At 44.7% G+C, this 24,197-nt stretch overlaps 3 protein-coding genes across 3 annotated transcripts; 1 reads left to right on the top strand and 2 right to left on the bottom strand.

The window, feature by feature from the left end:
* Positions 1–5: 5 nt before the first annotated feature.
* Positions 6–15,441, bottom strand: LOC105275474 (proton channel OtopLc). Its single transcript, XM_026971810.1, has 9 exons — positions 14,388–15,441; positions 3,935–4,169; positions 3,506–3,620; positions 2,360–2,585; positions 1,983–2,140; positions 1,498–1,714; positions 1,274–1,436; positions 174–1,040; positions 6–114 (listed from the first exon to the last, which is right to left on the bottom strand). The coding sequence occupies exons 1-8, from the start codon at positions 15,439–15,441 to the stop codon at positions 206–208; spliced, it is 3,003 nt and encodes a 1,000-aa protein (XP_026827611.1). The 3' UTR covers positions 6–114; positions 174–205.
* Positions 15,442–17,604: 2,163 nt separating this feature from the next.
* LOC105275473 lies at positions 17,605–19,316 on the top strand. Its single transcript, XM_011332322.3, has 2 exons — positions 17,605–18,149; positions 18,584–19,316. The coding sequence occupies exons 1-2, from the start codon at positions 18,085–18,087 to the stop codon at positions 19,005–19,007; spliced, it is 489 nt and encodes a 162-aa protein (XP_011330624.1). The 5' UTR covers positions 17,605–18,084; the 3' UTR covers positions 19,008–19,316.
* A 3,197-nt stretch (positions 19,317–22,513) lies between these two features.
* LOC105275472 (zinc finger matrin-type protein 2) lies at positions 22,514–24,197 on the bottom strand. Its single transcript, XM_011332321.3, has 4 exons — positions 24,053–24,197; positions 23,429–23,723; positions 23,171–23,316; positions 22,514–23,080 (listed from the first exon to the last, which is right to left on the bottom strand). Exons 1-4 carry the CDS (start codon positions 24,059–24,061, stop codon positions 22,937–22,939), a joined length of 594 nt encoding a protein of 197 aa, XP_011330623.1. The 5' UTR covers positions 24,062–24,197; the 3' UTR covers positions 22,514–22,936.

The following is a 24,197-nucleotide window of genomic DNA, read 5'->3' as shown; positions in this document are numbered from 1 at the left end:
GAGTTCGGATAGAGCAGGCGCTTGTAAGCGTATCCGCTGTCCGTCGCCGGCTCCAGAAGCCTCCCAAGACGATCCCTCGCAAAACGGCGACGGTCTCGCGAGCCGGAACGCAGTCTGAAATCGCATATTTGATGAGTGAAGTGATATTCATACAAGATATCGTTCCAACGAACCTGCACAAAGGTCTGCGTGAGATTCCGCGTTGTCAGTTGAGAGGATGTTCGCCTCGTGGCGTTCGGTAACACTTGTTCCAGGCCTCTAGCAGCAGAACGCAGCTGTGGAATCTGTAGAAGATCAGCAGTGGCAGGCCGATCCTGGACAGCACTCCCCAGGCAAGCACTCCGAAGAAGCGCAGTTGCAGCTCCTGCGAGAGCCAGTTCTGCGTGATCACGGTGTCGAACGCCCACAGCACAGCGTTGCTGAAGAGCAGGAAGGTAATCACTTGACGGCCAGGCTTCGCTAGCATCTGGAAGCGTGTGATGCATGTGCGTCGTGACGTCTCGGCGATTAGCGTGCTCTGCGCGAAACACTGCACCAGCTGCAGGATCGACGTGGACAACAGCATTATGTGGCGTGCCCACGTGTCCTCGGTCTCTTCGTGGTCCGACATGGCGAGCGAGCACGCGCACACCACGATCGTGAACACGGAGTAGAGCTGCACGCCGAAAAGGGACACGTTCGACAGAAGGGTGTCCAGGGCGGCCGGCGCTCGCGACACCACCGAGATCTGGCGCACCTGCACGAGGCCGCTGGCGGTCATCAGACTGCTGAGAGTGAGTATGCCGATCAGAGTGCCGCAGGTGAGCCAGGACAGCGTGGCGGAGGGAAAGTTCTCGTCCTCCCGCACCACGAGGAAGATGAGAATCACCACAATGCCGGCGACCATGCAAAGAATGCCAAGAAAAAGACCCTTGCTGGAACCGTCGCAGCCTATCCGAGTGTGATTGGTCAGATCCTTACTGCTATGGAACTTTTGCTTCGTCAGCCGATTCCGACCGACGTTCTGGCCCATCACGAAAGTCACCGCCGCAGCGATCAGACTGAAAGTTGATAGAAAACGATAAAATACGTGAGAAGGAACTGCGTTGCTAGCACAGAATGGAAAATTATTTGAAAATTGATAATGGAAATTACAAATCGGAAATTTCGTAAATTGAAAATATATAATTTGTGAAATTATAAAAGCTAATCGACAATGCGGGGAGAAGAGCTAGTAAAAGTTTCAAAGCGCATTAAACATTTAGAAAACTGATAGATAAGTAATAAAACGTACCTAAATTGTACAATAAAGGGATACAAGAAGGGCATGCTCGATGTCCACAACTGTCCCAACGTGTTAGTGTTCAAACATTCCTGCAATGCGATCACTTGCGAGATCTGCTCATTCGAGACTGGTTGATAGGGCTTGAACGAGCTGTCTTTCGTTGTTGAATGCTCTGAAATAAAGGGTTTGGTTTTAAACCATTTCTTTATTGATGTCGAAGCACTGATGCGTACCGATAAGATCCCGCGACTGTCTCGTCAGAGATCCGGGGAATCCTCGAAGGTTCAGAGGAGATACGGACGTTTGCTGCTCGTGTTGCGCCAGGTGCACGAAATAGGTCCACTCTTGCGCGGAATCCCAGATCACTAGACGTGCCCAGACTGCGACATTTGTGGCTGCCAAGTGTGTGAAGCCGAATCTGGCTGCTAAACCAAAACGCTCTACGAGAACCTGTAAAAACGAAAAATGCAAATTCGAAAATGGACGTCCCCTTTTTCTTATTTTAGGAATCACAATGACTGTATATCTTCTAAGTTTCGCTCGGCTTTAAATGGAGCTCATGAAACTGTTCTTTACGAGCCAGAATCCACTATTCTGGCACACATAGTGATACATAATCGTCGACGCATCAAAGCGCAACGAAGAAACGCGTGTACGCATTGTCTGACGACGTACGCGAGACTCGATATAATGCAATTAACGTAAGACTGACGCTTGCCTGGGAGTTTACGAAGAGAAAGTGCATCTGCAAGAAGGTGAACAGACCATGCAGCACCGGATGCACGAAGACAACATCGGTCAAGCACTCGGCGCCCTGCATCATCGAGTGCATCGCCATCTCCAGACCGTTGAAGACCAGCGTCGCCAGGCCGAACACTGAAAGTCGCGTATAACAATTAACAAAATTCAACCATCGAAACGGTCAATCCACACTGAAAGTTTCGCAGCTTACATTATTTCGGAGATTCACAATCTTTGCAGCGATTGCTTGCAATTTTCACTTCGTACAATTTGAGGTAAACAGTTGTTCGAATCAAATATCGCTCACGTTTCTCAGATAAAACAAACCCTTCATCTTATTTTACGAACACTTACAGAGTGCACCGACGCGTATGTAAAAACTGGTCGGGGCAGTCCTGGCCCTGGAGATGTGCGCTCGTTTTAACGAGCCGAATCTGGTGAGCGACGCGCCGCCGAGTTCCGCGTCGCCGAGTCCATTACCGGCGCGGTTTAGGCTGCTGCAGCTGTCGACCAGTACCCATATGTAGATGCCGATAATGACGGCGATGCTGCCCACGTACAGATACATGAGGAAGATGCCCTGAAAGGCCGCATCGAGTTACGAGAGCGACTCTTCCGCGCTCGATGTATTCGGATTGGTAATCTGGGACGTGTCCCTGAACCAGGACCGTGCGCGGAAACGGTTATTATATTGATAAGATGGTAATCCAGTTCCCAAAGATTGTCCGCGAGGACGCGGTTACGTCTACTCGGCTTCCTGAGCTGTAATTTACGAGTGGAGGCGCCTCATAATTTTGCGCGCGATCGTAATCATGAATTCCTTGCAGCACGGGAAACTCGACACGATTCTGATCGATGATACGTTATACGTTATTTTTTTTTTAATTTCGATGTTGATGATGTTCTTAGTAGGTAATTCGAAATTGTGTGCTCCATTTCTTGCGTTAAAAATGTCAGATTAGATCAAGGATGTGACTGCTCAAAGTTGTAATTGTGGAGGTTGAGGATTGCTATTTTCGTTATCAACAAAGCTAGTAAGAGTGCAATTCGTATGATTAGTATAATTATGACGAATTCGAAATTTTGTCGCGTTACTCTCAAAGATATCGACTAATATCACTTTATTAAATATATTTCTTGAAATCAAATATGGACACATTTTATGCAACATTTTTAACTTGCAAAACAGCTTTGTTACATTTTACCGAAAGATCTACAGAGATCTATAGATCAAACAGTCATCGTGGCAGTATCTTAGCGACTGTCTTCGGAGGGTTCCATCCCGAGTTTCTGGTTCAAGGTCGACCGATTGCCTCGTGTACACGTGTACTTTCCCCGGGTTGTGTGAAGTAACGGTACGATAATCTCAAGTCCGACAGCGCGGCGTTACTTTCGAGACTTCGACGCGTTGCGCGCGCTGTCCTCGCTTTCCCGGTGAATCCGCGATAAAATGATTGATTTATAGAGCATTCAGCTGAGCGATTTACTCGGATTACTCACTTGCAAGCTCATTAGCGGCACGGGTGTGTCCATGACTTCGGCTAGGCACACCGCCAACGTTAAAACGACGATCAGCTCGCCGTATACATTCGATAGGACCACCCATAACTGTGAACTGCAACAGAGTAACAGAACTTGGAGATTTCTCAAATACATCAGAATTATTCAGAGAACGTTAACGTTAGCCTAATTGGACTTTCTTCGATAGCCTTGGATTAGAGGTTTACTTACATGGTGAACACATGCGTGGTTTAATGCTTCAAATATTTCAATCTTGAAATATTTAGACTTCGGGCAAGATACCATGTAAAGTCCCTTTTTAATTAAGTTTTGATTTAACAAGATTAACATTTCAACTACCTACGTCTCAAAATTAATTTGATGAACAATCGAGGAAAACCAACATCCTATTAGAATTCAAGATCTTACTAGGGTTCTGAGTGGTCCAGCAAATCGTCGGTTGACCGCGACCTCGCCAGGATTCTGGAGACCAAGGATCTCGCGGGCGCCGCCGAGGTGGATGGCTGCGCGGTGTGCGCCTGGTCGTTCTTGTCCTTGATCCTGTCACCCCTGTTGGGGCCGCCACCCGGCGCGCCCTCCACGGTGCCCCCCGTTGTACTTCCGGTCTCGTTCAGGCTGTCCTTCTCGTGCTGCTCATTGCTCGCTGCGAAAAAGAAACAGGGGAAAAGAAGGGATGAGAAACGCACGTTCGTAACATTCGGCACGTACGCAGTGGCCGGAAAAGTGGAACCCCGCTACTTCTTCTTGCTACTTTCTTTCTTTGGCCTGCCGGGTCGCCGGGAGAAATGTGTGTAACTTTCGCTGAAAGAATTTATACGTTTATTTCTGCGGCGATAGCGCCCGCGGCGTTACACGCTGACGGATTTATAAATCCCTTGCCTCCCTTTCGGCGATTCTCTCGCTCGCCACGTGTTATCCGCGTTTGAGTCTAAGTCTCGAAAGGAAGGAGTACGAGAGGGAAACTTTCCCCTTCACCAAAAACATAAATAGGGATATCCAGACTGACTAGATGCACACGTGGAGAAACGTTGTAATTAGAATTATTAATATCTTAATAACTGCAGCATTTATTGTAACATTGTGAGCAACATTGATATATCGAAATGGAGAGCTTCGGGCTCTCTAATCCGATACACTCTCTTCGTTCTTTGCGTAACGTCAAGCGATCTCCGAGATAAATCACGACGATTCCTGTAGATATCATCCGTCACAGTGAACCGCCGACGAGCAACGTTTCTCGAAACGTTTTACACCTCGAGACAATTAAGACGGCAGTTTGCTTAATTGTGTATTTTTGTTAATGCTGTATCTTTAATAATTGCTCGCGGGTTGCATAGCAGCTCGACGTTGCGTAGTTGCATCCAAGCCGCGCAATGATAGCTGCTCTTCGCTATTGCGATAGCTATAGCTACGGAAAGCGCGAGGCTTCTAGTAAAAGTTCGACTCTCCGGTGCGTTAAATAGCTGGCAATTACCGCGAGTGTAATGCCGTGTAATTAGCGACGGCGAAACCAGTATCTGAGTTCTCTTCGTTCGATTCGTCGATCGCGCGCCGCGTTCAATACGGCCTTCTCTCGAAATGATCGTGAGCACGACAAATTTTGTTTGTTAATTTACTTGTTAATTGGTCGTTCATAATGTCTTAGTAGCATGAAACAGTGTAGAGTAAAGTTTCACCGATTGCGACCGTAATTTAATTTGTTCAATTAAATTTACTTGAAATTTACTTAAAATTTGCTTATTAAGAATTGGATAAGTTATTACGAGAAGTTTGATAAAGGCATTATATTCATTTGCGTAATTAAAATTTTAATACGAATGAAAGGAAGGCGTTCCTGATGAGATTAATAGTCGTTACGACAAAGTAGCGAAAACTTTTCGCTACTTCGTCGCAATCACCGAGTGAACACTTACGTTTTATAATGAGCATTCAATTTTATCATTAGTGATTGGGCCAGATGTTTCACTTTCTTGCCAACCGTGAATCTCATCGCGACTTAATAACATTCCCAGTACGGTAATATATTTCAAAATAGCTATCGAATCGAGGTCTTACCGTTAGCCTCGATTTTTCTTCCATGTGCCACCGTAATGTCCAAGAGAAATGTACCCGACAAATGAATTCCCTTTACTATCTCTAATGAACCTCGGATAATTGGAATATTCTTTTATCTACCAGCAATTTTTTGAGGAATCACTTTTTTCTTCACACAGCGCAATGTTGTAATGAATCGCGCAAGAAAGTAATGTATCGAGGCTAAGCTATGAGCGAGCGAGCGTTTTTGACGACCCATTTGCAGCAATAAACAACATCGGCATAGTGATCCGTGACGAAGAGAACATTACACAATTACGGAGCGCGTAAGTGCCGGTCGTACTCTCAGAGCCGGTTAATTCAACTCGTCTCCGATTCGTTCCGTTACTTCGGCGAAGGTAGAGAGAGAGAAAAAGAGAGAGAAAAAGAGAGAGAGAAGGAGAGAAGAAACCGCCGGGATTACGCGGAATTTCGCGATTGCGCGCAATATAAATCGCGAAAAATCAAAAAGAGGCAAGAGTCAACGCGCGACAGCTGGCGCGTCGTGTCGCGCGATTAATGAGCCTGAAGATCCTCTTGGAAGACTCGCCAGAACGAAGGACATGTGTTTGATTCGAGGATGACGGTGCGATGACGGGGCTCTTCGGTTCTACGACGGCGGCTATGTCGAAAGAGATTGCAGAGGCGAAAGGTCTCTCTGACGGAAGGCGCAGTCGAGTACCTTTGGTACCTATTGCTCGTTCTTGCCGGACACTTGCGGTACATCCCTTACAAAGTCTGCTGCGCCTGTTCATGAGGAGATATCGTCGAGTGATTTATCCTCGCGACAATGGGGCCTGTGAAGTTGTTGAAGAGATTTCTTTACCGTGAAGCAAGCACAAAGCGATTAGTATTAATTTCTTCTCCTATCCTTGGTTCAAGCGATTCGATTTGTATTATATCGATGTGTAGAGAGTAACTTTTCTGCGTACACGCGGAGTGAAATCTTTTTGAGAAAGCCACGCATGAATGTGCTAAAACGGTTTATAAGTACCGTATCGAATCGATTCCGATTCGTAGATTCTGATGATAAAATTTTTCTCTTGCTTACTTGTGACGTCTGAAAAGAGATGTGGGTATTAGCAAGCGGCACGGCGGGCGGGGGGTCTGATTTTGCGGAAATCAACCTGATCATCACGCAGCACAAATTACTATTTGCCGCACACCTGCGGCGCTCCTCGCACTTGTGTAGATTACGAGCCGGTTGCAGAATCGTTTCTTCGTCAATAGTGAGTGAGTCCCGTAAAGCTTGCGATTTTCATAGCTTCCTTGATCGAGATTTGTCGGATTGATAGGACCATATGGCGTCCGGCAAAGAATTTTGATTCCCTGTGTGCGTTGTCTGTATAACGATGCTAAGAGTTCCTGAAGAGATCTTGAAATCTCAAAGAGACCTCAAGATCTCTCTCTCTCTCTCTAAGGACGTAACAAAATTTTACGTTTTCACATTTGAGATCAGCAATTCACTCTAATTAGGCAGAGAACTTGATCGTTAATGTGCGTTTTGAAAGTTAATAATATAACCATTAATAATAAAACCAAGGAAAAAAATTCGTTACCTTCTAATTATTAAATCATAATACAGCCATTGTATTTTCATAAGTAGATCAGATTTCGAACACAAAGGCCGAGTTCAGATGATCGAAAGGAACAGTTAGATGTCCGGCGCCGTCGGCATTACGGTACTCGTACATTCGCGGCAGATCTAGATATTTAAAACACGAAGGCTTCATTTATATCGTGTTTATCAAAAATATGAAGAAATATCGCCGCATCTTCGAGGAAACGATTTTATTCTCACAATGCACGGATCACGTCGTCGCGAGCATGCCGAGTGTTCGAGGCTGAGCCAATGAAATTACCTGACGTGTTCGAGTTTTCGTCACTGGGAAGCTTTCAGCTATCCACCACCGTCCGTTTCCGGCGGAAAGATTTCGCGACCGGAAGACCACAGGAATCACGAGAAGCGCACCGGACGATAACGCGACACCGAATGGCGCGAATAAATCGTCCCTGCTCTTGAAGGAGCACTCTTTCGGGGATATCGAACGGTGGATGATGGCGGTAGTGGTAGCGGCGATGATGATGATGACGATGATGATGCGATTTCCTCGTAGCCCCGTTTCGCAGCATCCGTCAATATGCTCGGCCGCGAACGGCCACGTTGTCTGTTATCTTTGCTATCTTGGCGAAGATTGCCTTCGGGGGGCTATCTCGCCCCATGTTGCCCTCGAAATCGCACAGACGTCGGTCTACGACGTAGACTGGAGGTGGATTCCGCTATTTCCGTGACTCACTTATAATCCTCTGTGATTCGACGTGTCTGATGGAAGCGATTCGACGCGGGTGTTTTGCCCAAAAGAGACCGCGGACGAAGCGCGGAAGCAAGCGCAAGAGAGCAAGGACCTCAGCAGACAACCGTGTGTACCAGTTTTTCCTGTCTTGAATACATTAGAATAGATTAGAATGGATTAGTGATTTTCTAAAATTTCAGACCCGCGTTCATGTCGTTTACCGACGGTTCTGCTGTGATTGTCACACTTCCTGATCGCTCTTTTTTTCACCTGAACGTTAACAGTTAGACTCGAAAAAGAGCTTTCTCAAAGAAAAGATAAATGCTGTTTATTGTAAGACTTATTTGTCCTTTTTGTATAAAACTTCTAGACTTGTATAATAAGTTTTCGAAACAAATAAATTTATATTTTTTCTCGAGATCCACTGTAGTAGAAATTTAATTAATTCTATCTATCTGTGATCCACACAGCAATGCATACCAGTCATTCAACACGAAAGCTCGCACGTGCTGTTTGCATGCAATCACGAGCTCTTAGCCGCGAATGAAGCTGTAACCGACCGTGTTTACATCATCAGGAATTAATGTCGAGGGAATTCAATAAATCCTCTCCTCGATAAACCTCTCGTCTTGTCTTCCGCGTAAAATGTTCGTTGCGGTCGCGGGGCGCCGATGCATCGATAATATCGTATCGTGCGAGAGGCTTGATCGCCTATTCCCGGCACCAACTTGTTTTGACCCAACGGGGGGTCAAGTACCCAACGTCGGGAACATCATCTGGATGTTGGGGCCTGTGTGCGGCCCCGTTGCGCGTCGGTCCGAGCAAATTGCCGAGATTAATTCATCGCGAAGCGCCTTCGTCTAATGATCCGTCTAATCGGCAAGCATCGATGTGCGATTACTCGTAATAAGCCAGCTATTACAGTCGATTACGAGGTGGACAAGAAGTACCCACGACACGCTGGACGCCACCTGCGAATCATTGGTGTCTGATAATAATGCGCCGATAGTGCCGGTCCATTAACGATGCAATCATCAGCAGAATCGTGCGTCAGTTCTTGGGCGTTTAACAGCGATTCCGCATCCAATGTCGACTCGTTATTATCCGTCAATTGCCTGCACGCGGCTGACAGGAGCGGTCAGGAGGAAGGAAGGTAGACTGTCAACATTTGTACTCTTCTTATATGACGCGATGCGACGTGGATTGATATCGCGTGTTCGAGTAATCAATATGCTGCGCGGTTGGACGTAATAACGATGACGCATAATTGTTGCCATGCAGATTTTTTACTCGCAAAGATTATCATTTATGGGTCTCATAGCGTGACGGAGAGAAAGTTAAGTAGCACTTTGCACGCGGAACCTTTCGCGCGTTGCGTTCCATTAATCAATCGGATATTGATTAATTCTCACTTTGGGACTTTATGGGGAATTGATTGGCAGCTCGTTCGCAGCATGTTCTGAAAGTTTTTTCGATTATACGTAATAATTATTACGTATTAATTCTCTATGCAGCCATATGACTATCGCGATTGATGCATGTTTGTCGAATAAGACTGCCTTGTCTGTCTACTGATTACGTGTGTAATAAAAATGATAAAGAAAATCTGTGTACTCGCGTAGAAGAGCAGAGACAGTTTCCTGACGAAATTTCATAAATTCCTCTGTCCCACTTTCGTCGTTCGTCTGTGCCACATCTGCTGGTTGGACACTGCCCAATGAAAAACGCATGTTCTTTTTCCTTTTCCTCGTGTTCACACGAGTTACATGTAACGTTTAATCACTGGGCGATGGTTTTTTTATCTGCAACAGCGGTTCGCGCTTTCCTGCATTCTTCCGTTTCTCCGCTGTCACTCGGGCGTTTTTCATCAACTAGTTTTATACCGCGCGTCTTATTTTTGCACAGACTACATTACATTTTATCGTTCTTTGTTCTCCCGAGACTCGTCGTGAAATGAATTGGACTTATCTCGAATTATCATAATTCAAAGGATACCGATCTCTCTGCCTTTTTGACGTTTTCCTTTCTCCTTGCTTTAAAATCTGTATTTCGACGTTGAAATGATGAAATGAGAATTTTTAGATTTTCAAGCGTGTTTATTTTGTTTAACATGCCATTGTACACGTAGTATCTCTTTATTATTAAATTGTTGTGATTTGTTACCGTTAACGCAGAAACTTGTTTGCAACAAAGAATTTAGTATCTCGGAAAAATGTCGATGCTGAAATGAAGATATTGAGATATCGTGCAATTAAGCATCGCATCGACATTCGCGCAAATGTGAAATCGAACGAAAAGTAGGGAATTTGATGAAAGTTTTAATAAAACGACGTCGTGATCGTTAAACCACTTTGGGTGACGCCGTGTACTGCTTTCACGCAATTCGTGAGCTTTGTGCATGTAGGTGTGCCCACTTATTGTCACCTTTCTTCGTTTGAAGAACGGGATGTTCGTACACGCACTTGTAATGACTTGCGTCACCACGAGTCTTCATCTTAATTTTACTGAAATCACTAAATTATATAATAATTTATGACATACCAGTTACTAAATTATGAAATAAGATCATCGTAAAGTTTCTTCAATTCTTCACTACATCGCGAGAAAGAAGAACTCAAGTGACTTTCCTTCTTAAAAAACGAACAAAAGCGAGGAATCACAAAGTATCGTAGTTTTTCTCGCAGTAGCATTTTTCGTCTACGCAGCAGTATTCAATGAATGCTTTAAGTGGCTAGCTTAATTGCAGGTGCAATAAATGTCAAATGGTGAAGCTACTAGTACGCGAGGGGGCACATTTGCAGCATTGCACCGAACATTCCACGAATGTTCGCATCTTCCTGCGCATTCGGAATTGCGAATATCTATTCAGAATACCTCACAGCTCTCAGACCATAGAACAACATATGTGATCCTCGACTAACATCTTTGATGGTTTAACGGCAATGCAGCTTCGGAAATTGAGACGCTCGAAAAGACAGCGAGAGACTGATTCATTTGTTAGATGCTTTCGTGAAGCTTGAATGGGCATCATTTGCTGGCCGACAATCGGTCAACATCCGATTTAAGCGCGTATGTTCCGGCCATGGTCAGCCAGGTGCCTGATGATCAGCAAATAAAGCGACGATGCTACTTATCCGCCTGCGAATGGTGAGACGTGAGATTTGCAAGTCTGAGATATGTGCAGACTCTCTCGGTCGATATTTATTTAATCAAATTTAACGAAAGAGATCTCTCTAGTATAATACCAAATTATTACAAAGTAGACACTAGATTAATATAAAATTCGACAATAATAAAATACCTAAGCCGAGATTGTTGCGCGGATCATAGACGAAGAAGTAGAACGCTCCGGACCAGATCGGACATGCATTGCATCATGACAGCCAGGATTGTTGCGCGCGTGTCGACAATTATCTGTTGCTAATTAAACAGCAAACACGTAAGAACGTGCGAAAAAAGGGGGGAGAGGATCATGGAGAATCTCGCCATCACGTTGCCGATGGGAAAACGGCGTTGCGAGCATGTTATCCCGCGTTTTAACGACGACTAGCGCATAAGCTGAGGCTTTTACTATCGCAATAAAATAATCGTAGCAGTAAACAACCGTAGAGACGCGGCACGGCAGCACTCGCGCTTTAATAGCATTTTTTTATTTCGCTTGGAGGATTATAGCGAGAGAGAGCTTTTGAATATTGAACGTGCACCATCGCGCGCATAAATAAGTCGACGCGAGAAACGCAGTTTGTAAAAATATTGAACGCGCGCGCGACAGCTTGATTGTGCCGTAACGGGACGGTCTCGTAAAATGACGGTTCGAGTTTCAGTTTTAAGAACTTAGCAGGCATTTCTAATTGAGCGAAACGTGCGAATTGCACGTGCAAAATGCCGACGCAAAATGCGATTGCGTGATAATGTCAAGAACACGCGATCGCGCAGAATGAAAGCAGAATTTAGCGAACTTTAATTATAGCCGAAGCATTTTAGGGATACACAAATAATTACTTGAAATATTATTCAGTTTCACGTTACCGGTCGTGCTATCTTATTTTATTATATAATTGCATTTTATTATAAAATTGTAATCACATTTGTGAAATGAACGTGATGCAGATCCGACTCGGATTTAATGGAGATCGCATCCCTGTGCAAAGATATGACGTTATTGCCAGCTCTGAGGCTTTTTTTTAGCTTTAACCCCATTCTATCTTTCCTCTTTATTACACGGCAGCGGTGTAATTCCGTGTCGTTTTGTCTTGCCTTGTAATTTATTCAGGTAGATCTATTACCGCGCACGCTTACCAGCGGCAACCGGCGCTTTCGTAATGATCGAGTCGGATTCTTCTCGGCGATTCTTCTTCGAGACACGGATACAGGAACATCTGCGTCGAAAAGTCGAAACCGTATGCTTTACACGTCAGGAAGCCCCGCGCTCTCTGCAAAACGCGCGTATTTTCGCGCGTGTGGATGCTGCGCTTGCCGCGTTACCGAGAAAAGTGCTTAACTGTAAAGACTCGGCGGCTTCGCGGTGTGCAGCTGCATCATCTAACTACACAGAATCAGTTATGTGTAACAGTGACTGAGGCCTGTCAGGAAGGCTTTTAGTAACGGTGGCGTCATGTGGCTGACAGATCGATGCTGCGCAACGATTAATGGAGTCAGGGCACGGTGCTGCTCGGAGTGGAACACGAAAGTAAGTTACGCCGGCTGGAGTATCCGCCGGCGATGTGACCGTGCCCTACGTCCTTCCTCCTGCCCCATCATTCTCACCACTTGAATGCCTGAATGACCGGTAATCATCCTGAATGACCGGTTTGTCGCCGATGAAATTTCTTGGCCACGCTCTCCAATCATCACCTCGCCTCCAGTGGTGACTACCGGTTTCCGATTAAGACATCATGATGCAAATCAGGCGAAATTTTTGTCTGGGTTCCTTTCCTGCAAATTTAATCCTCCTCATCGCGAAACAATTTTGTGTACCTCAGAAAATAATTTCATCCCTTGGCTCGAACGCGAAGGAATGAAGCTTGTGTGTTTCTCTTGGTACCGGCAAGGCTCTCTCCTCTCCACGGCGGAAGAGAAAATGATTCGCGGTGCGATGGATTGGTCTGAAAAGTTATGTGTAAGAATACGCTCGTAATTGAGCGGTGTGCTCTCTCTCTCTCTCTCTCTCTGCAGAACGCGTGGAGTTTTACGGCCATGGAAACGTGCGGGAATTATGGAGATCAGACGCGAAGACAACAGCAAGCATGAAACGGTTATATCACGGACACGTTCCGCGTTTAATTCCGATGGAATAACTCGCGCCACTTGCTATGCATGCTTTCTAATTTCCTCGATGCAAATCCGCATCCGCTTGGAGCGCTCCGGCGCTCCAAGATAATGCTCGCGTAAAAAGCGTTCCTGCTCTCCCACGGTCAGTCAACCAGGAAACTAACAGCGAGGCGAAACAAGAGTAAGAGTCGGACGTATCGAAACAAGTATCGAAAGCCCGATGACATCGATCATAAAATTCTGATCCTGGCTGGTAAAAGGTGTGCAAAAATGGTGAAAGTCGCGCGCGGCCGCGCGCGGTTTATGCGATACATATACCGCGATCCCATCGCGGCCGAGCCGAAGAGCACCATATCGGACGAAGATATAATGAGAGGTCTCTCGAAAGAAAGCAACAACGCGGACCAACCTCTAGAAAGTTGCGTGCGTTATCCGTTTCGACTTCTGAACAATGAAGTACCGGAGAACGTCGAAACCCGTTACAGCACCGTTGTTAGCTCTTCGACGTCTTCGAAGAATCCGGTTGCTGACGTATGAGCTGATCGTTAAGAGACAGAAGAAGATTATGATGATATCTTCAGCATATGTAAAGTCCAGAATTTTTATCATGAAAAATCCCACTGAAATATTTCTTCTCAAAATCACCCAAATTCGACAACATTTATGATATATCTTGAAAAGTAAAATTCTATCATCATTCTATCTCTGGTAGACTTTCCAAGTGCTTCAATCACTCTGAGATTGACAGGACAGTTAACGATCATCCACCGTTGTTCGATCGACGTGGGCGGATCTGGGATAGACAGGCAGGTGCACAGAAGCGCAGCCTCCAGACGAATGTTGTCCTATTCGCTCATGAATCATACCCCGCACGTATCGGGACGTTGATGCGTATGCATACCCAGTGTACCATCTACCGCTACTCGGGGCCTTTTTGCCGGACAATACCGTAAGACGCGTGTCGCCTCGCATACCGAATGCAGGCGACACACTTTTTCGAACCATGCGCCGTCGTTTATGTTGATGATGTCGGAATCCACCTCGCAGTCTATTAAACGCGCATGACGATTAGTCGCAACTCGACTAATGGCTACGATTTCAATTTGATTTCAATGACTGATTCATCAAAATTTAGGGACGATTCTTAATAGTTTTTCATCATTCGCAAAATTTTGTTCCATGAAGATTTGAAAATTTTCACGTCATAAGGTAAACTTGCTCACCCCACTTGCTCTTGTTCTTCATCGACGTCGTCGAGACCGCATCCACGGCGCGTTCCTCTTTCCCGGATAGAATTCCCTCGACACATCCTGACCGATCCAGCTTGATCATCGAACCCCTTTGATTTTTCCAGTCGCCAGTCTTCCTCTTGTCGTCCTCCATTTTTTCCGCAAAGGGTCCCTCAAAACCCTCCAGATCTCGAACGTCCGGCACTAGCGTGTCCTCATCGTCCTCCCGGATTCTCCACCTTGCTCGCTGACGATGCTCGTCCTTGTTTCCCTCCTCCTGTATCCTCTCACTCGCAGAATCCGCCGTCTCCTCGACGAGTTCCTCCTCTTGGAGCACGTACTCCCTCGTTTCGTTGGGATTTCCGTAAACTCTGTAGGGCCCCACCAGACCCATCACACCTCTCGGCACCGCCACCGGGTTCTCTCGACCTCCCGGCGGGCACCAGGGATTCTCGTACTCGCATCGATCGGAATACATCTTCGGCGGATCCGGAAGAGGCTGCCTGGGTGAGTCGCAGAGCCACTTTCTCACCTCGACTCGTCTGGACGCGTCTTCAGGATCCAGCTGCTGCTGTTGCTGTTGCTGCTGCTGCTCGATGGATTTCTCACCGGTGTCCCTGATTCGCGTAGTATTCACAGGTCGAATAGCCTCCTCGGAATCGGACGACGACGTTTCCGGCAGCCGTACCTTCTTCGGTTTCCTCACTACGCTGTAAAGCGTATTCTCGTCCTCGACTTCCGGAATCGGCGACGCTCGGTTTCCGGCCGACAGCCAGACGTATGATAGTTCTCTCTGCTCCCGCGGCTCGGACTTCTGGCAAGAATCGCTTTTCACCGCGCTGATTACCACGACTTTGCCGAGAGCACCCGGGGGTAAGTTCTTCGCGCTTTCGGGGATGTCGTCGCTGTCCAGGACGCTGTAGATCGGCTCGCGCGTTGCTGTCTGGATCCACTTGGGTCGTCTGCGTCGTTTCGATGTGCCTTCGACACTAGGAGATGCCTTTCCATCAAGCGTCGCCGTGGAAATGCCAGCCAGCTCGGCCACCATCTTGATGAATTTTTCGTGTCCAACGGACCCGCACCGGATGTCACGCACTCGTCGATCGTGACCGACGAAATCGAGATCGGAGTACCGTATCAAAAACGAGATCGGCAATTTATGTCGCGTAAATGTACATCGCGTGAGGTCGTTATTCGACAAATTTTCGACGTTCGAATGCCGAGAACGTTTGAAATTCTTATGGAAGGTTGACGTCGTTGTTCATATATATTTTATCATATCGTTAGGATCGTGACATTGATTGTTTCAACGAAATCGTTCTAACTTATTAACAATGTCAAATCGGATGTCAAATCAGTAAATCTTCTATCAAAAGAGTCACTTTTCTCATGTTGATTTTTGCCTTCTCTCCTTCTAATGCTCATTGTTACACTTCGAAAGCGTCCAAGATTCCTCTAGTAAATTAATCTTGAAGATCATTGCTCAACTTTGATTCGTCTCGATATAACTAAAATATATGAATTTAATCAGCTGATTAATCTCAATAGAGTTGTTGATTCACAAAGTTTGCACACCAGTTTGAAGTCACGCAAACTTGTCGGTTGAGAAGCTCACTCTTTCCACTTTGTGATTGAATTTACGATTGCCTATATAGTGTTTTGAATTCTCACCGTTTGATTTGACGGGTGCATCAGCTCGCACGCAAAAGGCAAATGGCACTCGGCCGTTTTAGTTTTACAGGAGAAACGATACCACGACGGTGTCGTCGCGGTGGTGGCTGGAGGTCGATGGGATGGATGTAGTTCTCGTTCGTGACCAGATTCACGAAAAAGAGGATTTCACATTCCACGCCGCAGCGACTTTCCGCATTTTCGCCTGACTTGATTTCAATACCGTAACAGTTCCGTGTACAAGAAAGTCTTGTAAATTGATTTGTGGATTTACTATTATGTATCTCGCCTTATTTACATTTTACATTTCATCTCTTAACTCTTCAGGCGCGAAGAAATGTTCGCCAATGTTTCAGGTCGTGCCTGAATATTACATCAAGAAAACGATTTAGCTTGTTGAGTGGCTTGTTTGTTTCTTAAAGTAATTTAAAGAGATAAATAAATGTTTAAAAGATTAAAATTCGTTGCAGAATCTCTTTCTTCTTTGCAAAACTTTCTTATTCCGTAGCGATACTATCGAAAACATCTTATTATCGTATGTATTGTATCTTCAATGGCGCAATCATCTTGTGATATATGTATATGTAAGATTCTTTTATATTCAGGATGGTTGCGCATTTTCAATTGTTACCGCTACCCGTTTGCCAACACTTTGTGCAACATCAATGCAGATTAGCGGATAAACGGTTCGTACTCTCGACAACAAGACTTACAAAGTAAGAAGAAATAATCACAATAAGAGAAGAACTCGATTAGAATCTGAGCATTATCATGCAAGTACGCAACGATCGAAAAATTATGTCTTCTTACCAAAGAAGCTTTCATCCATTATAGAACGCTGGGAAAGATTCAAGATCGGCATTGTTGCCAGTTATTGGATTTTCTCGATCATTTCCCCGGGGACATTGTCGAACCCGTGCGTACATAGTAATTGATGAGCGAGGTAATCGATCAGCCGTCATTACCGCAAAATTGCGGCTGATGGCTAACCGTTAGACAGTACCGGGCCTGTAAGCTGCCTCGCGCGCGATGTAAACGCATTTTTGTAACATAAATATTGTACACCAGCGACACAGTACGTCAGCATTTTTCTAGTGCTGGAAGACGAACGAGCATGCTTTTATCGACGTTTATTCGATGTTAGTTCGAAACATTCTTCAGCTGATAAAGCGATCACTTCCGCCAAGATCGTGCAAGATCCGCTACGATCCGCTCGCGGCTTGATGAACGATTCGATCGCAGCGAAGTGTACCTGCGCATTAAGGCGTTAAGCGCGTGGAAAATTATAAACGCCGCGTATCGCGTAAGAACGGTGATTAGGATTAACGTAATAGCGCGAGTGCGAAGTTATTATGTTATGTGCTGCTACTTTTGCAGCCACACAACCGCATCTGTCGTCCTCCTCCATATGTCCTTCCCTGTATGAATTGTTTTTATGAAGCTTCTACGATTTTCTATTCATTTTGATTTTTGTGAGAAGCAAGGGGCATCAGGCAGATCACGTGGATAGATTTCTCCTCCAGATTTCTAGAATCACGCTGCACGATTTTCTTGATAACGCCTCGACGATGCAAAACTCGGATTTTGCATCAGAATAGATCAGAGGCTTTGCGTAATGATGCAATCAGCCGTATTTTTTAATCTTCAAGGCGAGATTATTTCGGGGTCAAAGTTTGCGCGAATGGTGCGATCCTCTGTCGTTCAGCGATAAGTAAGTCTCTGGAGAATCAAAAAAGATTTGTGGTTCTCTTAGGAAATGTGGAAGTAACGAATACTACGCGCTCGCAAGCAATGAAGAAGAAGGAGAGGAAGAAGAGAAGGGATCGTCACAACAGAGCGACCCACGTCTGTGCTCTCCTCGTTAATTTTAGTACACGTTCCACCACGTCTAGCTCAAGAAGACGGTAGTAGTTGCGCGCGTGATAATGATATCGGGCCAAGAGCACTAAACAGTGTCGCAGCATTGAAAGACAGTCTGCGCCCGTCCGATACTTTCGCATCACCAGCAATTATCAGCATAATGATGCGCGCCTATCTCCTAGGTTTGATCTTCTATTGCGTTTCGAAACCTGCGCTGAGTGAGCCGTGAGTACAATGTCTGCGCTGAGAAACGTCTCGTCTCCCTGTGTGGATATCAGAACGCGAGGATCTCTCTGAAAGACATCGCATCCGAGTGATCAGCAATTTTTTATTATCTGCATCTCTTATCGGGACCATCAACCGTAACATTCATATTTCACTTTCATGGAATGCTCGTAGATCTAATCACGCTTCCGCCAAGAAATCCAGACAAAATTAGGATCTTATCGAACTATCAAAATTTTCAGTAGATCTGCTAAAGAGTAGGCTTATTTCTTTTTCTTTTTTTTTATTACAATACAGTCTGCGCTCTTGGATCATTAATCCGATCTAACAGTCCGCGATTTCGCGGATTCGAGAAATGCAAAATTCTCTTCGACACTTCTTCGTTTCCCAAGAGAGGAAGGTCTCTTGGGAAACGTGAACTTCTCTCTGCGCAGAGTCACGTGGCTGATGCAGGGCGATATGTTCACCGATGATGAGGCAACGTCGAGGCTCATCCAGCTGGACAGCCACAACAGTTACTTCTCGGTGAGCACCCGGGCGGAAATGTACTACGCGGCTCAGCCGGGCAAGCTTATCAACTGCGTGATCGCCGCGGCCGTCTATCAAAAAGGCCATGTGAGCGTGGTGGAAGGCGGTTACGGGAGCACGATGGTCCGGGTTCGTTACATGACAAAAAACGGCGAGACGGACGTTTTCGCCGTTTTCCTGCAGAGCGTGAAGAGAGAAATGGTGTCCGTCGACGGGAACTTCGTGAACAGCACGAGGCTGGGCATTGTCTACGAGCCTGTGAGGAACTGGACTCAGCAAGAAGTCGAAGATGTTCTCCGTAACATCACCACGAATTTTCCTCTCGTATGAACAACTTACGTTGATCGCAATACTTCGTCCATAGCTGAATGCATCTTATTAAGATACTCTAAGTATCTTAATAATATATCTAATTTTAATACCTTGATAGGCTCACCGTGAAGTTGAACTTGAGAGTGAAGTCTGTGAGAGTAAACTTCGTGAAGCGTGCATTCTAACGAGCGAGACACTGAGTTTACTATAATTAATAAAATCTATTAAAATAAGAATAAAATTTTCATTTCTATTACAACATATATTTATGTAGAAATAAATACTTTTGGCATGTATTATATAAGGAAATGGAATCAGTCGAAATAATTGTTTTCAATTATTTAAAGGAAATATTTGGACATAATTCAAAATCCTTGATGTGCCTTCATGGCATCGTATTAGCTCAGCTGACGTTGCTTTACTCAACGCAGCTCGCACGGTTGAACTTCCCCATATAATTATCGCCAGCGAGATGCTCCTTTGAAGCGGATAACGTATCATCTTCATATTTCTGGCATTGAGCAACTACATAATTGCTCTCGTCAGCGTAATCATACAAGAGATCCACATTATGCACGCAAAGTGAGCCATCGAAGCTTCGGTTTAAGTTGTCGTCTTAAAATTGAACGCAAAATTAACTCTTTAAGTTTTTGTATCTAGTATGAAGGGTTCTACTGTTAATGAGTCGGAACATTTTGACATAAGAGAGAGAAAGAGAGGGACAATTGGATCATCTTCTCAACAGCCGTTAGCTTCTTCCAGCTGTCGGGATGGTAAATACATTACCGAGAACACCGAGCGCGAACTTGCACGTCCAACCGGCATTAATTGTGAAAGTAGATGGCGATTCGTAGCTAATAGGTGTCAAGATCTGTTACATCTTACCGAGAAGAAATTCAATGATTAATCGCGCCACAACGGATTGAAGCTTGGAATATTGCAGGATTTAATTAATCACGCCGATGTTTGCCACGCTATGCTACGGCGCAATGAAGCGTCAAGCGTTAATTATTTGCATAAGAGAGACGGGTGGAAAAAGTGGCATTATTATCAAATTTCATTTTCTATGTGCTTTCACGGCTCGCGCGCGACTTTCCAGTGTCTCATCGATCGAGACGTGAGTGTCAACGTGATAGAAATTCGCATTGACGTTGAACACTCGCGGATGATCTTGTCGAATCCACGTTCGATCACGCACGAGCGATCGCGGGCTGTCTCGAAAACAAGAGTTGGAAACAAGAGCCGTGGCCAGCCTCCGTGTAACGGATAACAACACGGTGCGTGTCCGATCCTTTTCACTTCCGTGGAGAAGAAAAGGGAAAGCGGCCGTCTCTGCGGATGAAGAGAACGTATCGAGAGCTTTATCAAAATCATCTTACAGGGAGAGAAGAAGAAACATTAAGTATTTCAAGCGCTGAAAATCACATCCCGCAAGAAGTAAGAGGAAAGTCCATGATTCTTTTTTTTAATTCTGATTGTTTCAATCTCGGTAATAATTTTATTTCTTCTGATTTTTGTTCGATTATTAAACAATGGGATCTAATTTTACGACGAATTCGATTTACGGACGGATTCTTTGCTCCCTTAATAAAGATATTCTTTTTTAACGCAGCAGTTTTCAATACAATATAGATGATGACTCCTTCTGCTAAGGCAGAGCGAGTTCTCATAACGAATTAATCGAGAAATGATCGTGAAATGAAGTCTTACCCGATGACTTGCCGGGGTTGGATTCCTCGATCGGCTGCAAAGTTCGCGACATCGTCGTCGTTCTCGGGTGACGTCTCGCTCTTCAACTTGAAACGGATGCCGCGCTGCGGTGATCGCGAACCGTGATTGAGATGCTCGTAAAACCACTGACGGTGCCCATCAATCCGTCGAGTTCCGTGCCGAGTTCGATAGAATCATCGTGGCTGTCTGTCCTCCGCAAGGATGCATTAGCCGGCGCTGCTAATTAATTGATTGCAATTAGCGGAACAGTGATGTATCAGTCGATGGTCTTCCGTAAAGTCTTACGCTGAACTTATTTGTGGGACCTTGAGATGACTTATTGTCAAAACTTGTCAGAAGATAATCAATCAGTTTGCTGAAGTGTCCTTGTTGCAATATCTTTAAGTTTTTTTAACTTTAACTTAACTGGAAGGTAACTTTTTGGAACACTGATTTGTCATTTGTCCTTGTTGTTCTGTTTTCTGAATGATCACTCTTGCCGAAATGATTGGTTCTTACTTCTTTTCAGAACAGATGGCATTCTTGAGGGATTGCTTCTTTCAAGCGAGCCACGACTCTCGATATGAAAGTTCTTCAATGAAACGTTCGGTTCCAATTTCTATCCCGAATAGAAAGCAACAACGAGCTCGTCTTTTCTCTCAAAAATTAATTTCACCCTCCTCGCGGTGTGTCTCTTCAACTTCACCAAGGTAAAGTACTATTTCTTCCTCATTTATTCTTTCTGTGCAGATACCGTTTCCAACACCGTCACCAATCACTATCACTAACGGATGTTTATTCCAAGAATATCCTTGCCACGCACTCCAACGAATCTTCTTCTTCTTCAGTCAAATTGCTTTTTCTCCCGAAAAACGATCGAGCACTTGATTTATTCCGAAAACTAAAATTTCTAAAATATACCGTTTCACGTGTTTCTGCGTTTCGAAATTTTCATTTATCCAGAGTCTGTGAAATCGACATACAATAAGATAAGAGTCGCAGGATGCGCCCGTCGCCGGTCGTTGCACGAGAAGGTCGGAACGAGATGAACAAGGTATTCAGCACGTGCGGCGGCGTCACGTTACTTTGCGATCACGTGCGAGCGACTGAGACACAGCCTGGGCGACTCCAACACGCGCGGCTTCCGCGGACTTTCGAATGACCGGCCGACAGCTGCTGGCTGCATCGAGAGAGGAGAGCCACATTGAGCGGTACGTCGACCAGCACTGCGCCGCTGTTTCGACCCCGGAGTCTGGCCCCCGGCCGGTGGGTCCCCGCTGTAGGAGGAGAGATCCTGCTGATCTTCCACGGAGTGGGAGTCGTGGAAATCTCGGCTCTCCCGCCTCTTTTCTTCGCGGGTCTCTCTTCAGAGCGAAGAGAGAGCATGAAAAAGAGTCGGACGTGCCTGAGAGAGACGAGAAAGAGTCGTCGCTCCTGTTCCGTGGACTTGTAAGTGGTCCTTATGCTTCCCGCGGGCCTCCGATGTGCGGTGGATGCTTTGCATTACAGGCCTGTAATGCATAGTTGATAGTCTTGACTTAACGGTAGCAGAACTTACCTCTTCCTGGCGATCTTGGTTTGATACATGAAGAATAGCATATTCGCACGCGCGATTTATGCTAATCGGGAAACTGCGAATGCTGCTAACGAATATTGATGAATAACATGACGTGCAATTATTCTTCTTTTTCTCATCTCATAATATGATTACATATCATTTTCCACAAATTGTGAAATCGAAGAGAATTTATTAACGCACACGATAATGTCTAAATAGCGCTACGGGAATGGGATCAGAAAAATTAATAATTTTGTTTGGATCAATTTACAAGTTTTATTTCTGCGCGCGTAAAGTGTACACAGATTTTTCTTTCGCGTCAATTATATGCTAAAGTTGCATGCTTAAGTCTCGTACTTTCGTGAAGGAGAGCTCACACGGAGATAACATTATGCAATTTGCCTCGCGAATATATTAAAATAATTTACATCTGAGATTTTGTTACGCTCACATTGGTCGGATGGAGCGTTCTCTCTCAAACCAACGCGGAAGTTTGGAAAAAGTGAAAATAACATTGATAAATGTGCTCATTCGCGAATCATCTCCATAAATTCCACCGGTTGGAGTTAAAAGCTGTTTCCACTTGTCTTCCAATCGTATTCATCATCTTTCCCGGGGAAATACCATTCGCATCGAAGATTGCGAAACCTGTTCACGAACATTTATTCGACACGGTTTGTCACTTCGTTTTCGAGCCAAAGCCGGAGAATCCCATAACCGCAGCCATTTCGTCAGACGGTCCCGCATCGTCCTCGGCCAACTCTTCGATCTTTCTCTTCTTATCTTTCCGCTTTTCCTTTCTGTATTCTTTAATCTTCTCTTCCTGCAAACAATAAAAACAATTATGTTAATAAATTACTTTATTAGTATTGCAATAATAATCTCGAGCGTGATCTCAAAGATGAATACAAACCTCTTCCTTCAATTCTTTTACTCTTTGCTCCAAGTCGTAATCCTTCTTCTTCTCTTCGAGTTTTTTCTTGTTTTGAGTGAATCTTGCCTTAACTTGATCCAATGTAGATCGCTCTACCTTCATGGACATGCCCAGATTACGTTGATCTGCACTTGCAAATAGAATCTTTCATAAGTAGAATGAAAAAATTTAAAAAAAAAATAGATAAGAGGATAAAATATTTCAATTTTATTGCAATCCCAGAAATATTGTACTTACGTTTTGTTCCATTGATATGATCCAAGAAATTGATAGAATCTTTGACCACGCAGTCACAGACATTGCAATAGTACCCTCCAGTTTGAGACGACGGAGTATTCTTGTTGATGACCACACTCTTTCCCAGTTTAGATTCTAGGTCTACCTTGTAATCTCTCTGTTTCAGCAATTCTCGTTTGACCGCTGGCTGCTTGGGAATTCCCAATTCTTCTTCCGCGATCTCATCTTGAAGTCTTTGCAACGCGATCCTTTCATACTCCTCCCGATTCCATTTTCTTCGGTGATCATCGGGTCGCTAGAAAACAGCATTAGAAATACAAAAAATGTCTAACAGAAAAAAATACAACTTGTAAGTAAATAAGATATTTCGACGAATATTTCGAAACTATCATGCAGTTTGATATCAAAGCTAATAAAATAATTAATAAAATGTATTTATCGAATTAATTTCTATGCACTATACATCAAAATCAATCATTAAATATTTTAATAACAAAATATATAGGTTAGGTCTTTCTCTCTCTCGAGATGCATTAGACTTCGAATTTTATGAAGACTGGGGAGAGAGAGAGAGATTATTCTTGATGCTCAAAATTATATAATTGTGAAAATACAAATGATTACCGCAGACATGTTGAGATAATATTTGTCAAAATAATAAAATATCTCTGCAACACTTCTCTTCAGCTTTTCGCTTTCTAGTCAAACTAGTTCCAGAAGAATCCGTTGAAAGCACGAGCGCTGTCTCTGCTTGTTAAAGGAAGTAGTA

This window comes from Ooceraea biroi, chromosome 8 (assembly GCF_003672135.1).
Source record: "Ooceraea biroi isolate clonal line C1 chromosome 8, Obir_v5.4, whole genome shotgun sequence".
NCBI classification, from domain to species: Eukaryota; Metazoa; Arthropoda; class Insecta; order Hymenoptera; family Formicidae; genus Ooceraea; species Ooceraea biroi.
This window is presented reverse-complemented; position numbering and strand designations above follow the sequence as displayed.